Raw genomic sequence first — 21,949 nt, forward strand, 5'->3', positions numbered from 1 at the left:
TCGAGTCAAACATTTGTTTAAAGATTCAAACGTGAATTAACAATGTAGTCATGGATGGGTGGATGAATGGATGGATGGACGGATAGATTAGTTGAAGTGTTATGTCTTTATACAAGTATAAAGGGAACATAACACAAAAGCTCACGTTTCCAAATCAAACACAGTGCATATTGCCCCCTAGTGGTATGGCTCAAATAGTACTGTTAGAGTGGTGCACGCACACACACACACACGTACACACACACACTGATGCACTTACACGCGAACATACTCCCATTTCAAGCAGGAATGTAATTGATTTGTTTCACATTTTTTTGTTTCACAATTGCTGATAATACCTCTAAAAACTATCACAAATATGAAATGTTTACCAATATTTAACAAGGAACGAGAAGATAATAGATCGCAATTGACCAAAAGCAGCAATTCACCCTGCAATCTATGCCTTAAGGCCTGTTGCCATAACAACGCTCTGACGAAGGGAGTGCAGGGCTAATGTCAGGGTCATACAGAGTTTGAAGTGTGTGAAGATGAGCACCGCATGTGTGTTCATGTGTTGTTTACAGTTGTCTTCAGCCATTTTAAAAATCAGAGCTGCATCAGTTAGATTAGCAGGCTAAATAACTCCACCCACTAAAATAAATTCAAAACGGATATGCTCGTTTCACGATGGTGTCGCTGTTTTCTCCCATCTCTCACGTCATGCCTTTTGTTTTGGAGCTTGTAAGTGCTGAATAATAGAGCAGATAATGTTATTTTGCCCAAAATGTATATTCAGCCTTTCATAATGCAACAATCATTTAACTACAAAATACTTGAAAGATTCAAGAAATTCAAGATTCAAGAAGTGTTTATTATTAAATAAAAAGTAGGGAACAGGCACAGCTCCAAGATTTTTTCTCTCCCAGGGCCAAAGGGATTCTTGACTGATACATAGGGGGGCCTGATAAAAAAATGTAAAATATATTTTAGAAGATGGTGTCACTGGTAGTGTGGTGGTACTTACGCCTGAGTTGTGTGCGGGCAGTGTGGGGTTCCCGCTCAGTGACGGCGTCTGTGTGTGTGTGCCCTGTGACCGACTGCCGACCAGTTCGGGGTGTAGTCTGCCATTCGCCCATTGTCAGCTGAGATAGGCTCCAGCACCTCCCTGCGACCCTGTACAGGATAAGCTGTTTGGAAGATCACACATGACACATTTTAGAACATCAAATAAAATGCTAAGAGGGCTTAACTGATACACAGATTTCTGTGGGCGTTATGGCACCCCTCGACCTAGTGTATAGCGCTAGGGCTGTTCGATTTTGGCTGAGAAAATCCTGATTATTTTCTCTCATACCCGATTTTACGATTACGATTTCTTTGTAAAATAAAAAATAATGAAAAATGTATTTTGAATGTCTTTTATTTAAACTGAATTTTTCTTGCTTTGAACTCAAAATGCCAGTCAACTTAACTTAATACACACAGAACAATCCATTGGGATTAACAGCCCTTTACTCACACAATAGATTTCAGATCTGTTCTTAATTAAACCAATAATGAAAGAAGAAAGTGCATATACCATCTGAAACGAAATAATCAACATGAGAGAAGGTAGACAGTCAAGTCTGTAAACCAAATAGTCTGTCAGCAAGTCATTTTGCCAACCAGCTCGTGACCAGCCTTTCACCTTTCTCCCTGGTCTTACTTAAACATAAATCAATGATTAGTGCAAAATTGTCACTCAATAATACAATGCACTGTCAATGCACCGGTTGGACGAGAGGTCCGTTGTAGAGGAGAAAAAAAGAGATGCCTTTCAGACGTTGAGTAACTTGCTCACGGGTTGTATTGTACATGCGGGGCACACACTACACTACAGATCTATATTTGCCCGATTTATTAACTAAACGCTCACTTGCCTGAGCAAATAGCAGAATTGCCGGTAGCCCTGGATGTCGTTGTTGTTGTTGTTATTGGACTGCGCGCTCGTGGGAGGAAGTGGAAATGCAGACGAAAGTATGGTGGCTTAGAGACACCAAAAATAAAAAAAAAATCAAACGGCGCCGATTTGAACGTTTTTAACATCGTTTTATCCAGAAAATTTGGTTTCGGTTCAAAATCGCTTAATTGAGCAGCCCTATATAGCGCTATAGGGAAACATGTTCCCCCTGTTCAATGAAATGTTTTCTTTGCTGTCCACAGGCATGCGAACGTAATGTAAAACATAAACAAGCTAAAAAGGGATAAAAAGATGAAAAAAATAGTACAAAAAAAAACAGAGGCACAAAACTGAAGAAAATAATGATAATACTATTGGTTTAACTGTACTTGTGTGTAAATAATAATTATGCAATTTAAGAAGATTGTACAGGCAGTAGTATAAAAAACGCACTATGGTAATGTCAGGGAATTCTGCTCGGAAGACCAAGACAAGCCTTGTTTGAGGACTGTAAAAAGCAACTCAGACCAGCCAAGATTGACTTTTCATGCTTGCGAGGGACAGACCGTCGCCCTCCGTGTCCTCTCATTCGCCTTTTATTCAGCACAAGCAACATGCATTTCAAAATCCAGACACACGAAACCAGCCATACTTCCTCTTTTCTGCACATTGCACCGGTTTGTGGGCAGACATCCTGTTTCACAATTTAAGCATACATTTTTAATGCTGACAGAAACTTCGTGGGTGAGTTCAACAAAAGGTCACAACAGGAGTATCAAAGAAATCAACTTTTAAACATGATATCATTGTAACTGTCGATTTCTCTCACAGGTAAGCTATGTGTTTGTTGACTCCAACTCTTACATCCGTCATCTTTTTTGGGGAAAAAAAGAGTTTTTCAGAATGGCAGTCTTGCATTTCACATTTCTGTGCCTCCGACCTGAGGGTAGATGTGCCAATAGTCTGTGCTGTGGGTGAGAGGGTCTTTGATAATGGAGTGCTTCTGTGTGCTCTGCAGTGTGCAATTGCATCTTGTGATGTTTCGGAGAGGAGAATTGTTTTTTTTGTTTTTTTTTAGTTGAAAATAAAAAGGAATGATCGGGACAGATTATTTCCTTATCTTACTTTCTCCCCTTTATAAATGCATATTTTTCCCTGGTTAGAACGGAAAAAGCCCATAAAAGCTAGTGACTTCACACACACTCTTTTCTTTACTACTTGTTATCTGTCTGGTGTCATTTAACAGTATAAATTATAATTCTTATGATTCATTGTTCACATTACTTGCAGACATGTGTAAAATGATGCTTCCGTGGCAACGGTGTAACCAGGAACAAACAAATGTAGTCATCAGCCAATTGAGATTTGGGACTGTCAGTGTTTGTTACTAATGAGTTGAATTCATACCACCTCAAATATTTGCCATCTTTCTGTCAGAGGGACGTTTTTTTTTTTTTTTTAAAGGTAAAAAATGTTAAAACTGATCTACTGTAGTTTAAAACCAAACAGATTACACAAAAGTATTTGCGTGATGTTATTTATATTTTAGGTTTGCGTAAAATAAAAGTTACATTTAGAGTTACCTTAATTTATCTTAATATTATCTCATAAAAAGTAATATTCCACAACTTAGAATTTGGGAAAAATACACTAAAAAATGTCAATATTTCTCAATACATAGCATCAACATTTTCAGTGGTCTACTTCTGAGAGAAATGCACTCAAAATTAATTCCAAACGAAAATACTGGTGCCAGCCCACGACACAATTACAATCAGCTAATAATGTCAAGCGTGACTACCATGCCCAACCGCTACCAAGTCCCCCATTTCCAGGATTTCTCTGTGCACCTGCCAAGAAAGCGGGTGTTCTCCAAGGTAGACCATGTGCGTTGTTATCACCAGGTTCTGGATATCCCCAAAATGGCTGTGGTGAAAATACACTCAAAAATTTCAATATTTCTCAATACATAGCATCAACATTTTCAGTGGTCTGCTTCTGAGAGACATGCACTCAAAATTAATTCCAAACGAAAATACTGGTGCCAGCCCACGACACAATTACAATCAGCTAATAATGTCAAGCGTGACTACCATGCCCAACCGCTACCAAGTCCCCCATTTCCAGGATTTCTCTGTGCACCTGCCAAGAAAGCGGGTGTTCTCCAAGGTAGACCATTTGCGTTGTTATCACCAGGTTCTGGATATCCCCAAAATGGCTGTGGTGACTCCATTTGGGTTGTTAGAGTTCTTGAGGATGCCTTTTGGTTTGAAAAACATGGCACAGATATTTCAGAGGTTGATGGACACATTGCTCAGAGATGCTGTATGTCCTTCATTTTTGTTTATTTGGACAATATACTTGTTGCCAGCTCCTTGGTGGATGAGCAATTTGTACATCTAGGAGTCCTCTTTACAAGACTCATCGCACACGGCCTGATCATTAACTCGGCCAAGTGCCTTTTTGGGGTGTCCGTCCATCCAAATCCTGGGGCATCTTGTCACCAAGGACGGGGCCGCCCCTCTTCCGGCGAGGGTGGAGGCCACCTCTTCATTCCGTTGTCCACCCACCGCTTGTGCGCTCCGGAAGTTTCTCGGGATGGTGACATTTAAGCGCAGTTTCATCCGCCGGGCAGCCCACATTATGCAACCGCATTACGCACTGTATGAGGTTCTTAAAGGTAAATCCCTCAACCAAACCATTGTGTGGACGGCTGATACGGAGGCCGACTTCAATGATGTCAAGAGAGCCATAGGTCATGCCACAATGTTGGCCCACCCATCACCAAGAGCCCCGGTCGCAGTTACAACAGATGCCTTGGATCTGGCAGTTGGTGCAGTGCATGAACAGTGGGTGGATGGGGCCTGGCAGCCAATGGCCTTTTTTAGTTGCTGGCTGACTTCCTGGCGGCATAAATATAGCATGTTTGACAGGGAGCTCCTCGCCCTCTTCTTGGCAATCCGCCATTTCCATTTTTTGCTGGAGGGCTGCTTCTTCACGGCATTTGTAGACCACAAGCCACTCACGTTCTCCATTTCCAAGGTGGCAGAACCGTGGTCCACCCATCAGCTAGTTGTTGTTCATATCTGAATACACCACGGACATCCGGCATGTTGCTGGTCCGTCCAACGTGGTAGCAGACTGCCCCTTCAGAGCAGTAGTGGGTACTGTTCAACTGGACTGTTCGCAATTACGCCAGCATGCGCGTGGAGCTGTCCTCGGACCTTTGGGACCCTCCCTCAAGGCTTCAGACATTGGATTGCGACTGGAGGAGGTGGCAGTGGGGGAGTCAGGCATTAAGCTGTTGTGTGACCTTTCTACTGGCCAGCCTCGCCCTATGGTCCCTGCAAACTGGCGACGTGCTGTCTTCGAGGCGGTGCACAACCTCTCTCACCCTGGCAGGAAACCATCTGTGAGGTTGGGTTAATGTGGCATGGGTTGAAGGAGGATGTGCGGGCCTGGGTGGATTCTTGTATGGCCTGTCAGCGGGCTAAGATGTGTCGCCACAGCAAGTATTTTGAGCATTTTGATGTTCATGAAAGGAGGTTCAACCACGTTAATGTCAACCTGGTGGGCCCGCTTCCCCCCTCACACTCCTACATTTTCACCATGGTGGAGCATACGACTCGTTGGCCCGAAGCCGTTCCCCTTGCCTCAACTGCGTCCTCCGATGTGGTCCACACTTTCATCAGCACGTGGGTGGCTCGTTTTGGTACCCTGTCCGACCGGTCTTCTGATAGAGGGCCGCAGATCCCCTCTGAGCTATGGAACACTGTTGCCAATGGTCTGGTGGTCAACCTACAGTCCTCTTCCGCGAAGCTAGTTTATGGCCAGGTCCTTCGGGTTCCTGGGGAGTTCATTCTGGATGCCAGGACACCCTCGTCGCTGGCTAGGCAACGCTCCTCCCTGCTGGAGACCTTCAGCAAGTTCGCTCTAGTTCCTACTTCGCAACATGAGTTGTATTTTCCATTTCCCACCCGGCCTGCGCCCAGTGGATTTAGTTTTCAGCTAACAAAGTGCGCACCGCAGCACACTGCGCCCCTAATATGACAAGCCATTCAGGGTCCTACAGCATTGTGAAAAGGATCTCGTCATTGATTTGGGGGGTAAGCCTGAGACCGTCTCAGTAGACAGAGTTAAGCCAGCTCATATGGACATTTCTGGGCCTTTGGTGCTGGCTCGAGCTCCTCTCCAAGGCTGGCCTCCCCACCCTGCTGCTCCGGCCACTGCCTCTGTCCCCCACCTGGCGGCCAACAGTCACGGTTCCCCCTGCAGACCTCTTTTTTGTGCACCCTCCGTGGTCGGGTTGTCGTTACACATAGGCTGGAAGATTTCGACTATGGGTGAATTCTTATACAATAGAATACAATACAATACAACTTTATTTCATCCGGTTCCAGCGCCGCGCAAGTGGCAGCCCGCTACAGTAGCTCCGGCTCATCGGTGAGCCTTTTCGTGTGTTTTTGTTCCTTAATATTACTCTACCTCATACCTTTTTCACATAGTTGATAGTCGTAACTTGCGTAGCAATGGACACCCAAACTGGGGTATTCTTGCTGCTGCTGATGGCTATTTTTTGCGCGATCGTGTCCGGCGACTTGGCTCGGAGCCGCGCTCCCATTGTTCACAGCCGGAATCAGCTGTTAGCACTCCGTGCTAACCCTGCGCCGGCTCCCGGGGCGAGACCCGATATCCCCTGTGAGCTGAGGAGGAAGAGACGGGGATCTCGTGCGGGGGTTAAACGCCGGGAAAGGAGGAGACGATACCATCCCGTCCTCCCGTCTGTTATCATGGGGAATGTTAGATCGCTCCCCAACGAGATGGACGAGCTAGCGGTACTTACCCGGCATGAGAGGGACTTCCGGGAAGGCTAGCCTGATGCTTTTCACGGAGTCGTGGCTAACAGCGCTAACGCCGAACGTGGTCGTAGATTTGGACGGCTTCCAAATAATACGCGCGGACAGGACGCTGGAGAGTGGAAAGAGGAAAGGAGGAGGGCTGGCTGTGTTTGTGAACGATAGATGGTGTAATCCTGGGCACATCACGATTAAGGAGCAGCTTTGCAGCAGGGATATTGAGCTGCTAGCTGTTGGCATGAGGCCATTCTACTCCCCGCGAGAGTTTAGTCATGTGATCGCGGTGACCGTCTACGTCCCACCAGCTGCCAGCAGCGACACAGCCTGTGATGTCTTGACTGCAGCAGTGAGCAGGCTGCAAACACAGCACCCAAATGCCCTGATACTCATCTCTGGTGACTTCAATCATGTCTCCCCTTCCTCCTCTCTGCCTTCATTCACACAGTATGTCACCTGCCACACCAGAGACAATAAAACACTGGACCTTTTCTATGCCAACACCAAGGAGGCATACACATCACTGCCCCTCGCCCCGCTGGGCAAAGCTGATCACAACCTGGTGGCTCTCCAAACAAGAACATTGTGTAGTCTCTACAAACTGGTGGACATTAGTGCAATCGTGCAGTCCTGCACCTGAGCTCATATCGTGCAATACCCAATATTCCCCACTACTGTAATACCGTGCAATACTCAACATTCCCCACTACTGTTAGTCTAGTTTTATTTTTTTATCCAATGCTGTTCCTTACATTTCACTACAGCACTGCAGCACTGTCACTTACTTAGAGTATTTTTCCTCTGTACTATGTACAGGCCAAAATGAGTGTTCCTCATACTTTTTATGTAGATGTAGGTTGGTGTGTATATACATGTGTATATACACATGTTACTGCGTATATTTACATAGTCAATCAATCAATCAATCACATTTAATTTATATAGCACTTTTCATACATAAAAATGCAACTCAAAGTGCTTTAAAACATTCAAAACAAAACATAGAATTATCTTCAATCAAAAGAAAAGATAAATTATTTAAAAGTTGTTGAAAGCCAAACTAAAAAGGTGTGTCTTGAGCTTCCTCTTAAAAATATCAACAGTCTCTGCAGACCTGACGTCCTCTGGCAGGCTATTCCAAAGGTGAGGACCAAAACGGCTGAATGCAGCCTCGCCGTGCATTTTGGTCCTCACCCTTGGAATAAATAAAAGGCCGGCGCCAGAGGACCTCAGGATCCGCGAGGGCTGGTATGATAAAAGCAAATCAGATAAATAAGATGGCCCAAGACCATTAACACATTTATAAACTAATAAAAGTACTTTAAAATCGATCCTGAAACACACAGGGAGCCAATGCAGCAATTTCAAAACTGCCGTAATGTGCTCCCGCCCTCTGGTTCTCGTCAGCACCCGAGCGGCTGAATTCTGCAGTAGTTGCAGTGGTGAAATGCTCTTTTTCGGGAGGCCAGAGAGCAGGGCATTACAGTAATCTAAACGACAGGAAATAAAGGCATGCATCAGCACTTCCGTGTTGAAACGGGCGGACTCTGGCGATATTCTTAAGGTGATAAAAACCAATCTTGGTTACATTTTTAATATGAGGAATAAAACTGAGCTCAGAGTCAAAAATGATGCCAAGGTTCCTCACACAATGTGAGGGATTAAAAATGTGCAGTTTTGGTAAAAGCTTCCAAAGTATCCATACTTACAAAGAAATATCGGTCTGTGAGATAGGAATAAAACCAGTCAAAAACAGTACCAGAGATTCCCACTAGATTTTTAAGTCTATTTAATAAAATTTGGTGATCTACTGTATCAAAAGCAGCGCTTAGATCCAGTAGCACCAAGACTGTGAGTTTTCTCACGTCTGCAGTGCACCTAATATCATTTAAAATCCTTAAAAGAGCAGTCTGCGTACTGCATTTTCTCTTTGATATTTTGATAGCATTGTTTCTCCACGGGGGTACAGTCTTTGTTTTTGTTGTTTTAATTAAAAGTGGAGCTACTGAATCTAATGATGATTTAAGATGTAGGTTAAAATTGTCAACAATAAGATCACAGGGTGCAGGTAAAATGTCAGCAGGAGTGCTTTTTAAGATCTCGATAAAATTTGCAGCCACCTCAGAAGATAGGTAGCGTTTCTTCACTGTTCTGACCGGGACTGCTAGATGGTTAAAACTGGCGATGTTAATATAGACACAGTAGTGGTCTGACACTGCCAAGTCAACAACAGAGGACACACCAGCAGACAAGCCATAGGTTATAACCAAATCCAGGGTGTGTCCTCTGTTGTGAGTTGGCTGCAAGACGTGCTGTTTAAAATCCAAGCAGTTTAAAAGGTTTGAAAAATCTCTGGATAGTGGGTCCGAGATGTTGTCCATGTGTATATTAAAATTGCCAGTTATTAATATCCTGTTATAACTGGAATATAAAATGGATAAGAATTCTGAAAATTCTGTAATAAAAGAAGTGGAATGATGGGGAGGTCTATAAACGGTAATGCAGAGAATAGGGGGACTGCTAAAAACAAAGGCATGGTGTTCAAACGATAAATAGCTGCTAAAAATGATCTCCTTTGATAAAAGAGTATTAATAAAAATTGATGCAGTCCCGCCTCCTCTTTTGCCATCCCTTGTAGAAAATAAAAAGTTAAAATTCGGTGGGCAAGCCTCGTTGAGAGCAACTGGAGCATCTGTACCAAGCCATGTCTCAGACAAAAGTATACCATGTAAATTATTGTCTAAAATCAGGTCGTTTATGATAAAAGTTTTGTTTAAAAGGGAGCGCACGTTCAGCACGGCCAGATTAATCATTGTGCTGGACGTGCGCTCATGGTGGTACGAATGAGCAGTATTAACATATACTAGATTACCACTGTTAAAACCACGTTTGTGTGTGCAAGGGAAGCGTCTGCCGGTGATGGTTTCAATGGGAAAGTTGTCCGATAGTTGTCCAGCTGGTATTGGCCTGTAAGTGATGATAGTGACATTGTCATTGCAGCGTTTATGAGTAGAAGAAGAAATATGATTGGTAAACAAGAGTCAGCTGGGAGTGGAATTGGTTACGACATGGTGGATGTTAGCGGCTAAAATCTTGCTACCAAGAGAGTTCGGATGAACACCATCCGGCTGGTAAAAAGACGGGCGATTCCAGAATAGGTTAAAATTGTCAATAAAAGCAAAGTCAAGGTGGCCACAAGTGCGTAGGAGCCACGTGTTCAAGCTTAAAAGGCGGCTGAAGCGCTCGACTCCGCGAGACAATGCCGGCAAAATGCCACTCACCCAGACCGACAGACCGCAGGTTCTTAACAAGGCAAAGAGGGCGTGAAAGTCTCTCTTCGTCTGCTCAGACTGTCGGCGTATTGTCTCGTTTGTCCCAACGTGAACGATGAGCCGGGTAATGGATGATGGCAGAGAGTTTGATCCTAAATGTTTGCCGTCAATGTTATACATTAATGGCCACATTATGCCGCCGTCCCTGTGTGACCTATATCTTTGCTGCTGTAACAATGAAAATGTCCCCACTGTGGGATCAATAAAGGCATTCTTATCTTATCTTATCTTATTTATATAGCACATTTCACAACAGCTACAGCTGTAACAAAGCACATTACAGTGGTACTTCTACTTAGAAATTAATTGGTCTGGAAGAAATTTCTTAATTCAAAAATTTTGTAAGTAGAGACGCATTTTCCATTTAAATGCCCTAATCCGTTCCAAGCCCCCCAATATTCAGACATAAATGTTTTATAAAGCATAAAAATACATCAAAACATGTAACAAATACATGTTATAATTAGATTATTGCACAATAAATGAGAGTTGTGCACAATGTAAAAAAACAAAGAATGGAGTAAAGAATAAAAATGATGGTCGTTTACCTTTTAATTGCTGTCCTCATTGCTTTTTGCTCTCTTTGGTTCATGTTCTCTCAGAAGTGGTTTTTGCCTGGCATTTTGTAGAGAACTGATTTAATAACATGGCGACTGTTGATACATTACGGTCATATCCTTTGGCTAGATCAACCAAAGGCATCCCTTTTTCATACTTTTATATTATCCCTTGCTTTGTTTGTATGGACAAAAAAACGATTTTCTCCTATTTTCCTTTTCCTCGTTTCTAATTCACGTAAAACTATCGGAACACCTCATGGCCCGCCCGAGGGGCGAATGACGAGGACGCTGCATACACATATCTATCACATATATATCTACCTGTCTATCTACACACGTAGACACATACGGTAGAGGTCCCTCTTAGCCAATGGGATGCCAGGAAGATGCTAGGTAATAGCCAATGGCAGAGCAGCTATGAGTATGTTCCGTTCAGGAAAATCTGGAGCTGCAAGTAGCAGCCCATACTGTATTTTTACTTTTCGTATCCTGAAATTTCTTTCGTAGCAAAAGGCAATATTTTCCTGTTGAGGCGTTTCAGAACTTGAAAATTTCGTAGAGGTACCACTTCACATACAACAACAACAACAAAATAGCAATAATAATAATAACAATAATAAGTGAAAGCAATAAATTAACGTAAAATACTATATACAATAGACACTGTAAAACAGCAGAAAATAATCAATATAAATATAAACATAACACTTTTGTTTTGCTCCCATTTTTTATGAGACTCAAAGGTTGAAAACATTTTCCACATACACAATATCACCATTTCTCTCAAATATATACCGTATTTTCCGGACTAGTCACGTTTTTTTTTCATAGTTTGGCCGGGGGGGTGACATACTCCGGAGCAAGTTATGTGTGAAATTATTAACACATTATATCGTAGCCCTTTCCTTTTCAAGGTCAGCAAACAATACACCAAACAACCACAGAAGGGCGTTCTAAGGCTGCATATAAACCTGCATTACATATTGACTTTACAACGGGCAGAATAACCTGTAGTGCAGAGCTGGGCAGACCTGTATATCATTTCACATAAAGAAACATCCTTAAAGCTATTAAAATGCATGGTTAATTTACACAGTTAAATCCTAATATTTTGTTAAATAAGTGCCGTGCCTGTGGTCTTACACACACGTATGGTGCGGAGACAACAAAGAGATAATTACGACCGAATACATAAATACTTTTGGAGACTTGGAAACATGGTCAGCGATAAATAAAATACTTATTTAATCGATCTACGACCATTTTTGGTGAGTTCAAAGTTATCTTACCTTGTAGTGTTGTAGACACGGAAGAAACGCACCATGGCGGAACTAAACTTTGGTTCCCCCCCAGTCTTTCTGACATACCTGTTGTAAATTCCTCATGAGTGCTTTGTCTATACAGGCATTGGTTTACTGTTTAACTTTTGTGTTTTACACGAGACATCCTTTCGGGCAGCCAATTGGTCCTTTCTTTACGTTGATTTATGTCGGGCATATTGTTGGACAGCTAAGGGGTCCTAACAAGAGACGTTTGGAGTCTGTTAGCCGTTAGCGGCTAGCGGCAGATGCTTTGTGGTCATGTACGCACCGGGATTGAGCGAGTTGTTGAGCTCTGTGGAATGGATTGGAGTGCGACTGAAGCCACGTTGTTCCCTATCACTGTGTCCGGTCACGCTCTTTGATTCGAGTGACTGTTTGGATGAGGCACTCCGGTGAATCCCCACGAATTTACATACAGTCCTAACTTTACAGTAACTTTCTTGTAATTCTACATGTGTGAATGTATGCTAAATGTTACCATTGTAGCTCAGTGGAAATGATGTTTACTAAGCGCACAATTTTATTATTTTGATTTATATGGACACATTTATCAACGTTACGCGACGGAGGCAACTTGGCTTGCGGGTGCTGGATGGGGGGGCGTTGTGTAATGTAACATAAGCATACCGTTCAGCCTGTTGTTGTCTCTATTCTATCTTTATCTTAAATTTTTCGTTATTTAAATTTTAAATGACATTTCTGTTCTTGGTGTTGGATTTTATCAAATACATTTCCTTAAAAAAATGTGATTTATACTCCAGTGCGACTTGTATACATTTTTTTGTACTTTATTATGCATTTTATGGCTGGTGCGACTCCGGAGCGACATATAGTCCGGAAAATACGGTGTGTATATATGTGTGTATATATATATATATATATATATATATATATATATATATATATATATATATATATATATATATATATATATATATATATATATATATATATATACACACATTAGTGCTGTCGAGCGATTAACATTTTTAACCGTAATTAATCGCATTTTTTCATAGTTAAATCGAAGTTAATCGCATATTTTATTTATTGTAAAAAATTCCCTTTTTCTGTCCCATTATTTTCTTGAATTTTAATACCCTTAACATGAATAAGAGGATTCATTTTCTTATGCAAATACTTTATTAAAGCGAAGTCATCCCAAACATATTATTTTTTAAGAATATGCTCCATGCAAGCCCACTAGTTGAAACAAGGCATTCTGATAAATATTGCGTTTGTGGAATAAGAGTTAATCCACCTGTTTTTAGCCATCACTGGGGCCAGCCATTTTGTCACTTCTTTCAACTGAAAATGACATCATAGTTACTCAGGGCTCACGTAACAACCAATCACAGCTCACCTGTTTTCTGAAACTGATCCATGATTGATCGTTATTTGAGCCCTCAGCGCATCTGCGATGTAATTTTGAGTCGACAGAAGTAATAAAATGGCCGACCCCTGAGATGGTAAAAAAATGGATGAATTTTACAACTTAATTCATATTCCACTGACACAAATTAATCAGCAGAGCTGGGCAGTCCGTCCCTGGGCCGGACCGGTCGGACCCTCCGGCCCGGCCGGATGCCCACTTTTGGGGCAAAGGGGTGGGGGGGCGACAATCTTTTAAAAATGGCTGGACTAAGCATGGCTGGAAGTGGATTTTAGTCCGGCCCACTAATCGGCCCCCATGCGTGTGACGTGCTCGCGAGGCCGCCAAATTTCATCTCAGCCTACTCAGTGAAAGGCTTCTTTTTAGCTTCTTTCAAAAACAAATTGTGTCCGGGAGGAAAATCAAGCTGCGCGCAGCACTCAAGTATGACACTGGCACATCATGCACTTACCTAGTTCCGGAAATACGCGGTTGTCGGAACGGGGCGGGTGCAGAAAATGTTTACGAATATGCCCGGGGGGTCGCGGCCGGAAGGGTACCCAGGTCATGGGTGAGGGCTGCGGCCGGACGGGCAAATAAGGGTCATGTGCCCAGCTCTGTTAATCAGAATGCCTTGTTTGAACTTGGGGGGCTGCATAGAACATATTCTTGAAAAAAAAAGTTTGTGTTGACTTTCCCTTCAATTGAAAAAACAAGCATTGGATTCAACTCACGCGAACAGCCCTTCAGCTACTGAACACCAATTGATTGGCTATCCTTGTTAGGTTCCCTGATTCTGCTCCTTGAGCCCCGAGAGACGATTGGTGCTGGGACTAGGTGCAAGCCATCACCATCAGCAGCTTACTTAAACTGGTCCCAACTACCAGATCGTCGCCAGATCAACACCCTCGAATCAGAGTTTGTGCATCCAGCAACTATCCTGAACTCTTTCAAGTACTTTAAGTAATTTGAACCTGTTCTATATCGCTTCTCAGGTTACCCTGCACTCAATCTGCCAACGCTGTGCCGCGGACCCTGACTGCTCTCAAGACAACTTCCGGACTTGCTCTCTGATCTACAACTTCATCCCTGTTTCAATAAACACATCACTGTATTTCTCAACTCGTCTCAGGTCTCTGCAATTAGGCCCTCCTCACACCCAGGACCCTGACAGCTTGATCTGGCCAGCCATGGACCCAGCAGAGGCCGACCCAGTCAGTCAAAGGCTCGCCGGATAGGGCGTGCTTCTAAATCAGCATGATCAAGCCCTCACCATGTTGATGGATCAAGTCCGTGAGTTCTCACAAGCCCTTATCACACACCAGCGACAGTTTTCCTCATTGCAAACACGCAAAGAATTACAGCCAGCCTCTGCAGCCGCCCCACCTTACTCCCAGGTGCTTAGGGAGCCACATGTGCCTGCCCCAGCCCCCTACGATGGCGATTTAGGGGCCTGCCGTGCCTTCTTAGTGCAATGTTCACTGGTTTTTGAGCAGCAGCCCTTTTCGTACTCTACAGCCAAAGCAAAGATTTCGTACCTCATTGGCTGCCTTCGGGGCTTCGCGCTTTCTTGGGCCACCTCAGAATCCGAGCGGCAGTCCCAAATCTGCATGTCATATGCTGCCTTCACCGAGGAGATGAGGAAGGTGTTTGACCACCCAGTCCGTGGTAAGGAGGCTGCTAAACGGCTCATGTCCCTACGACAGGGTTCCCGCAGCGTGGAACGCTCGCTGTGGAGGGTTGCTTCAACGACGAGGCACTCCAGGAGGTCTTCCGAGGGGGGCTGAATGAGTTACTTAAAGATGAGTTGGCTTCCAGGGACGAGCCGACAAGTCTTGACCAACTCATCAGCCTTGCGATAAGACTTTATTGTCGTCAGCGGGAGCGCCGCCAAGAACGCAGTAGGTTCCAGACACCACTCCCTGCCTTGCCACATCAGCACACTCCAACCCCTTCCTTCAATGTACAGAGTCCGCCAAGCACACCACCCCCTGGCGCCGACGGTGAACCGATGCAATTAGGACATGCCCATCTTACTGTCGAAGAGAAGATACGCAGACGCAATTCTAACCCCTGTCTTTACTGTGGGGAAAAGGGCCACTATATCGCCAACTGCCTGCTGCGTTCAGGAAGAGCATCGGGCTCACCTATCAGGGTGGACAGATTGGTGAGTCTTGTTTCTAATGCTCCTTCCTCAGTTCGTTTCAAGCTCTCTGCTACCCTCTGTTGGAAAGAACTGTCTATGCCCCTCTTTGCTCTTATCGATTCCGGTGCTGATGACAACTTAATCGACCGCAGCCTGGTAGAACAGATCGGGATTGACCTAGTACCCCTGTCCACTCCCACCAAAGACCCTTGTACTTTCCGGTAACCACCAGGAGGGAACAAGTTTTTACGTTTTTGAGACTCTTCAAGTTCCTATCGTACTGGGTTTACCTTGGTTGAGGACCCATAATCCCAGTATAGACCGGAGTGGTGGCAAGGTCACTTCTTGGAGCGAATTCTGCCGCAAGAATTGTTTGAAGTCTGCTGTAAGCCCTGCTTATACTCAACCACTTACAGAACAGTTGGATCTTTCCCTTATCCCTGCCTGTTACCATGACCTCGCCCCTGTATTTAGCAAACACCGTGCCACCTCCTTGCCCCCGCACAGACCGTATGATTGTGCCATAGATCTCAAGCCAGGTGCACCCCTCCCCAGTGGTCGGCTGTTCAACATCTCGCGGTGGGAACGGGAAGTAAGGGAGGAGTACATATCTGAGTCTTTGACTGCAGGAATTATCCGACCTTCGTCCTCACCCGTAGGAGCCGGGTTCTTCTTTGTGGACAAGAAGGACAAGACCCTCCGGCCTTGTGTGTCATGGTCTGTTCTTGTTGTGGTCATGTTTTGTTTTTGTTGTTCCCAGTTGCTCCAGTAGGGGCAGTTGGTGGATCCCGTGCAGCGCACCTGTTCGTAATCTTAATCAATGGACTATTTAAGGACTGCCAAGAAGACATCTCTTTGTCGGATTATTCCTCTGCTTGCTCATGACCATAGCACCAAATATTGAATTTTCTAGATGTCCTCTCATGTTTTCGCCATGTATTTTGCTCCTTTTGTTGACTCAAGTTTTTCGCCAGTGTAAGTATTGTATCTTGTGTTATTAAAGCTACCCTCGTTTGAACTTTTTGGAATTGGTGTGATCTTGTCCTTTTACGACAAGCAAGTTTCGTTATTTCTTTCCTTGCCTTTTGCAAGCGTTTTTAGTTGTTCTCATTTTCATTTTGTCATACCAGCGCCTTTATCTGCACTTTGTCGGTCTTGCGTATTTTGTCTAATAAACCCTTTTTGCTCAAAACACCATCTGAGTCCACGCTTTTAGACTCTGCTTTGGTTCCGGGTCCTCCCGAAACCCTGACAGAATAATCTGACCATGGACTCTGTGGACTTGGATCGGTTTATTAAAGCACTGGCCAGCCAAGGACAGCTGGTGACAGAGCTCCGCTGCACTGTCGCCCTGCTGAACAAACGGCTAGGAGAGTTAGGGACGCGAATAGAGCAGCCAAGCCCCCAAGCTGTGCCAACATTCACGCCACCCACATTTCCTACCGGGGTGTACCCACCCATGGGTGGGAACCGCGAAACCCTCCCTACCTCACCCATCTCGTTATGGTGGGGAACCTGGGTAGTGCGGTCAATTTATACATCATTGCAGTCTAATCTTTGATCAGCAGCCCTTTACCTACGCCCAGGATAGCACCAAGGTGGCTTTCATGATTAGTTTATTGACTGGCCAGGCTAGTTCTTGGGCCATGGCCATGAGCAATTCCCGTCCTGAACTTCGGTCTTCCTTCCCGGACTTCCTTGCTGAGTTTCGGCGGGTGTTCCACCATCCAGTCTGTGGGAAGGAGGCTGGAGGTCAGTTATTGGACTGTTATCAGGGTAGTCGGTCAGTTGCTGACTATTCCATTGGCTTCCGTATCTTGGCGGCGGAGAGTGGTTTTGGTGACTGTGCGTTACGTGCCATCTTCCGCCGTGGCTTGAGTTCCTCTCTGAAAAATAAACTGGCCGTCCATGATGATACCACGACTTTGGAGGAACTCATCAGTCTTGCCATTAGACTGGACAACTGCCTTCGAGAGAGACACCGGGAGCGTGAAGGGGAGCAGCTCCATGCTCAGCCGAGCTCCTTCCATATTGACCAGATGCCTCCAAACCATGAGACTGCACAATCCAGCCATCCCGAGCGCCACATAATTCCAGGAGCGGCCACAACGGTAAAAGGAACCGATCCAGCTAGGAAGAGGACGTCTGGGACTGATGGAGAGACAGCGATGGTTCCATGCGCATGCCTGCTTCTACTGTGGTCAGCAGGATCATCGGGTCTCCACGTGCCCAACCAGACCTCCACGCCGAGCAGAGCCATCTACTTGTATGGGCAACTGTGAGTCAGCCACTCCGCCCAGCAGTGACCGCCGGGATCAGGGTGAGATCGTCTCTGCGCAGACTCTGGGGGGAGAGACTGAGATCGGTGCTCTCTGAGGGAACAGACTCCAACTCAATGGAGAAATTATCGGCCCTAACCAAGGCCTTGTTATCCGCGCACTCGTTGACTCTTGGGCGGATGATTGCTTTATTGACCCGGTTTTGGTTAAGGAATTAGGTTGTCCGGTCGAGTCGTTAAAAGAGGTCAAGCGGGTGAATGATCTTGATGGGCGACTCCTGGCGGAGGTTGAGCAAGTCACGGGCTTTTGATCTTGAAAATTTCCGGCAATCACGTAGAGAATAGAACTTATTTGTCATGCCATACGAGCCCCACCAGTAGTTTTAGTATTACCATGGCTTAAGACCCACAACCCGGTCATCTTATGGGACCGCCCTGCCATTGTAAGTTGGAGTTCCGTTTGTTATGCTCACTGCCTGAGGTCGGCTGTCGAGGGCACCTTCCTGGGAAATTACAGTAGAGATTTGTCTCGACAACATTCCAGAGATATATCATGACCTACGTCGGGTATTTAGCAAGGAGCGCGCACAATCGTTGCCTCCCCATCGACCCTATGACTGTGCAATTGATATAATACCCAACTCACCACTGCCTACAACCAGCTTATATCAGATATCGCAGCCCGAACAGCAAGCCTTGAAAGAATATAATGACAATTCGCTTGCAGCAGGTCTTATCAGGCCCTCCAAGTCCCCATTAGGTGCGGGGTTTTTTCTTAATAGATAAGAAGGACAAGACCCTACGACCATGTGTAGACTATCGTGGTCTTAATGAAATCACCGTTAAGAACAAGTACCCGCTGTCTTTAATGGATTCCGCTTTTGCCCCTCTTCAGTCCGCTACGGTTTTTACTAAACTCGATTTACGTAGCGCTTACCATCTGGTACGCATTAAGGAGGGGGATGAGTGGAAAATGGCCTTCAAGACTCCTTTGGGGCACTTCGAGTACCTGTTCATGCCGTTCGGTTTAACTAACTCCCCCGCTGTCTTCCAGAGTTTGATTAATGATGTGCTCAGAGACGTTCTAAACGTTTTTGTTTTGTCTACTTAGATAACATTTTGATTTTTTCTCGTAACCTCCAAGAACACCAGCAACACGTTCGGATCATTTCACAGCGGTTGTTTGAAAATCGTCTATTCGTGAAGGCTGAGAAGTGTGAATTTCACGTTAAGTCAGTTCAATTTCTCGGGTTCATTGTCGAGGAGGGTCATTTTAGAGCAGACCCGGCTAAAGTCCAAGCGGTGGTGGATTGGCCCACGCCCACCACCAGAAAACAATTGCAACGCTTTCTGGGTTTCGCCAATTTTTATCGAAGGTTCATCAAGGGCTATAGCCAGAGGGCGCTACCTTACATCCGTTAAGGTCCCCTTTGATTGGAATGATAAGGCAGAAACAGCTTTTCACATGTTAAGGACTGCCTTCACCAATCCTCCTGTCCTGCGTCATCCTAACACTGCGATACCTTTTTTTGTAGAAGTGGACGCTTCGGATTCAGGAGTGGGGGCTGTACTGTCCCAGCGTTCCCTGGTTGACCAGAGACTCCACCCTTGCGCCTTTTTCTCCCGTCGACTCAGCCCCGCGGAAGCCAATTACGACGTGGATAACCATGCTGGCCATTGTGCTGGCCCTTCAGGAATGGAGGCACTGGCTTGAAGGAACCAAGCAGCCCTTCACCGTGTACTCTGACCACAAAAACCTCTCCTACATCCGATCTGCAAAGAGGCTCAATTCATGCCAGGCCCGGTGGGCATTACTGTTGACTCGTTACAACTTCACCCTCATTTACCGCAGTGGGTCCAAGAATGGGAAGCCGGATGCCCTGTCCCGTATCCATGATCCTGCGGTGGAGCACCCTGGGCCTGAAAACATTCTCCCCGCTCACTGTATTGTGGGGGCGTTGAGATGGGAGGTGGAGCGGAGGATCCAGGAGGCGCAAGAAGGGACGACAGTACCAGCCGAATGTCCCGTGGGTAGACTGTTTGTGCCACCGCAACTCTGATCGGATGTGTTACGGTGGGGTCATACGTCAAAGGTGGCGTGCCATCCCGGGGTGGACCGCACGTGTCATCTCATCTCACAGCGATTTTGTTGGCCGGAGCTTAAGAAGGATGTCTTGGATTTCGTCAAGGCCTGCTCTGCCTGCAGCAAATCTTCCCACCAACCACCGCCGGGGTTACTGCTGCCTTTACCGGTTCCACCGCGACCTTGGTCCCACATCTCTATGGACTTTGTCACTGGCCTTCCTTCATCCCAAGGCAAGTCTGTCATACTCACCATTGTTGGCTGTTTTTCCAAGTCTGCTCACTTTGTTGCTCTGCCTAAGTTACCATCTGCTCTTGAGACCGCCGACCTGCTAGTCAGCCATGTCTTCCGCTTGCACGGGATCCCAGTTGACATAGTATCGGACCAGGGTCCCCAATTCGTCTCCCAGGTGTGGAGACGTTTCTGCCATGACATGGGAGCCACCGCCAGTTTGTCTTCTGAATACCACCCTCAATCAAATGGTCAATCCGAAAGGGCGAATCAGGACCTAGAGTCTGCACTCAGGTGTGTATGCCTGAGTCGGCCCACGTCATGATCTACCTTGGGTGGAGTATGCGCACAATACGCTGGTCTCGTCAGCCACGGGGCGTTCACCTTTCACCCTACCAGCCTCCGTTGTTTCCGTCGCAGGAGAGGCTGGTTGTGGTTCTGTCCGTTGAGCGCGACTTGCGGCAGGCCCGTCAGGTTTGGAAGGAAACCAGGGCCGCCCTGTCACGTACTGCAGCTCTCAATCGGGTGATTGCGGATCGCCGGCGGCGTCCAGCGCCAGCTTACCAGGTTGAGCAGAAGGTGTGGCTTTCTACCAGAGACTTGCATCTTGCTGGCTCATCGCGCAAGTTGGGACCAAGGTTCACAGGTCCGTTCGAGGTGGATGCCATCGTCAACCCGGTGCCTGTCCGGCTCCGGTTACCACCGACCATGAAGGTCCATCCCATCTTCCACATGTCCCTGCTCAATCCCGTAGCATCCAGCCCCCTGGCCCCCCCTCCCACTCCGCCTCGTCCTCCGCGGGTGATCGACGGCGGACCTGTGTACACGGTGAGGGAGATTTTGGACTCTATGCGCAGGGGTCGGGGTGTCCAGTACTTGGTCGACTGGGAGGGCTACGGACCGGAGGAGCGGCAGTGGATCGTGGTCGTGGACCCGTCCCTTTTCCGTACCTTCCACTTGTCCTTCCCTTCCAAGCCGGGTGGTCCACCAGGAGGCGACCATTGAGGGGGGCAGGGGGGTACTGTCATGGTCTGTTCTTGTTGTGGTCATGTTTTGTTTTTGTTGCTCCAGTAGGGGCAGTAGGTGGATCCCCTGCAGTGCACCTGTTCGTAATCTTAATCAATGGACTATTTAAGGACTGCAAGAAGACAACTCCTTGTCGGATTATTTCTCTGCTTGCTCATGACCATAGCACCAAGTATGGAATTTTCTAGATGTCCTCTCATGTTTTCGCCATGTATTTTGCTCCTTTTTTTGACTCAAGTTTTTTGCCATACTAAGTATTGTATCTTGTGTTATTAAAGCTACCCTCGGTTGAACTTTTTAGAATTGGTATGATCTTGTCCTTTTACGACAAGCAATTTTTGTTATTTCTTTCCTTGTCTTTTGCAAGCGTTTTTGGTTGTTCTCGTTTTCATGGTTTTGTCATACCAGCACCTTTAGTTGCACTTGCGTATTTTGTCTAATAAACCCTTTTTGCTCAAAACACCATCTGAGTCCACGCTTTTAGAGTCTGCTTTGGTTCCGGGTCCTCCCGGTACCCTGACATCGTGTTGACTATATAGGCCTAAACAGCATTACAATCAAGAACAGGTACCCCCTAGCACTTATTGATTCTGCATTCACACCCCTACACGGTGCCAAGGTTTTCACCAAACTGGACCTGCGCCACGCATACCACCTGGTCCGCATTAGAGAGGGAGATGAATGGAAAACGGCTTTTTGTTTCCATCACAGAAGGAGGACTGCGCAGTTCCATCGGTCAAGAGCCACCTGCGCAAGTGCGCCAGCATCTGGAGGTCAGCTCGTTCGGCCCTGCTCTGTGCCACATCTAGGTCCAGGCTAATCGTC

General features: G+C 45.8%; 1 protein-coding gene across 2 annotated transcripts in view; it reads right to left on the reverse strand.

Moving 5' to 3' along the window:
• LOC147135022 (uncharacterized) overlaps nt 1-21,949 on the reverse strand; it is a 46,032-nt gene that overhangs the window by 14,161 nt on the left and 9,922 nt on the right. For both annotated transcript variants that reach the window (XM_086056183.1, XM_086056182.1), the window contains exon 2: nt 1,007-1,169. In XM_086056183.1, the coding sequence (XP_085912309.1) occupies nt 1,007-1,169 (163 nt within the window). The remainder of the gene's footprint in view (nt 1-1,006; nt 1,170-21,949) is intronic.

The sequence above is a fragment of the Filicampus tigris genome, chromosome 16 (assembly GCF_054856515.1).
Source record: "Filicampus tigris isolate MCC_2025a chromosome 16, RoL_Ftig_1.0, whole genome shotgun sequence".
Taxonomy (NCBI): Eukaryota; Metazoa; Chordata; class Actinopteri; order Syngnathiformes; family Syngnathidae; genus Filicampus; species Filicampus tigris.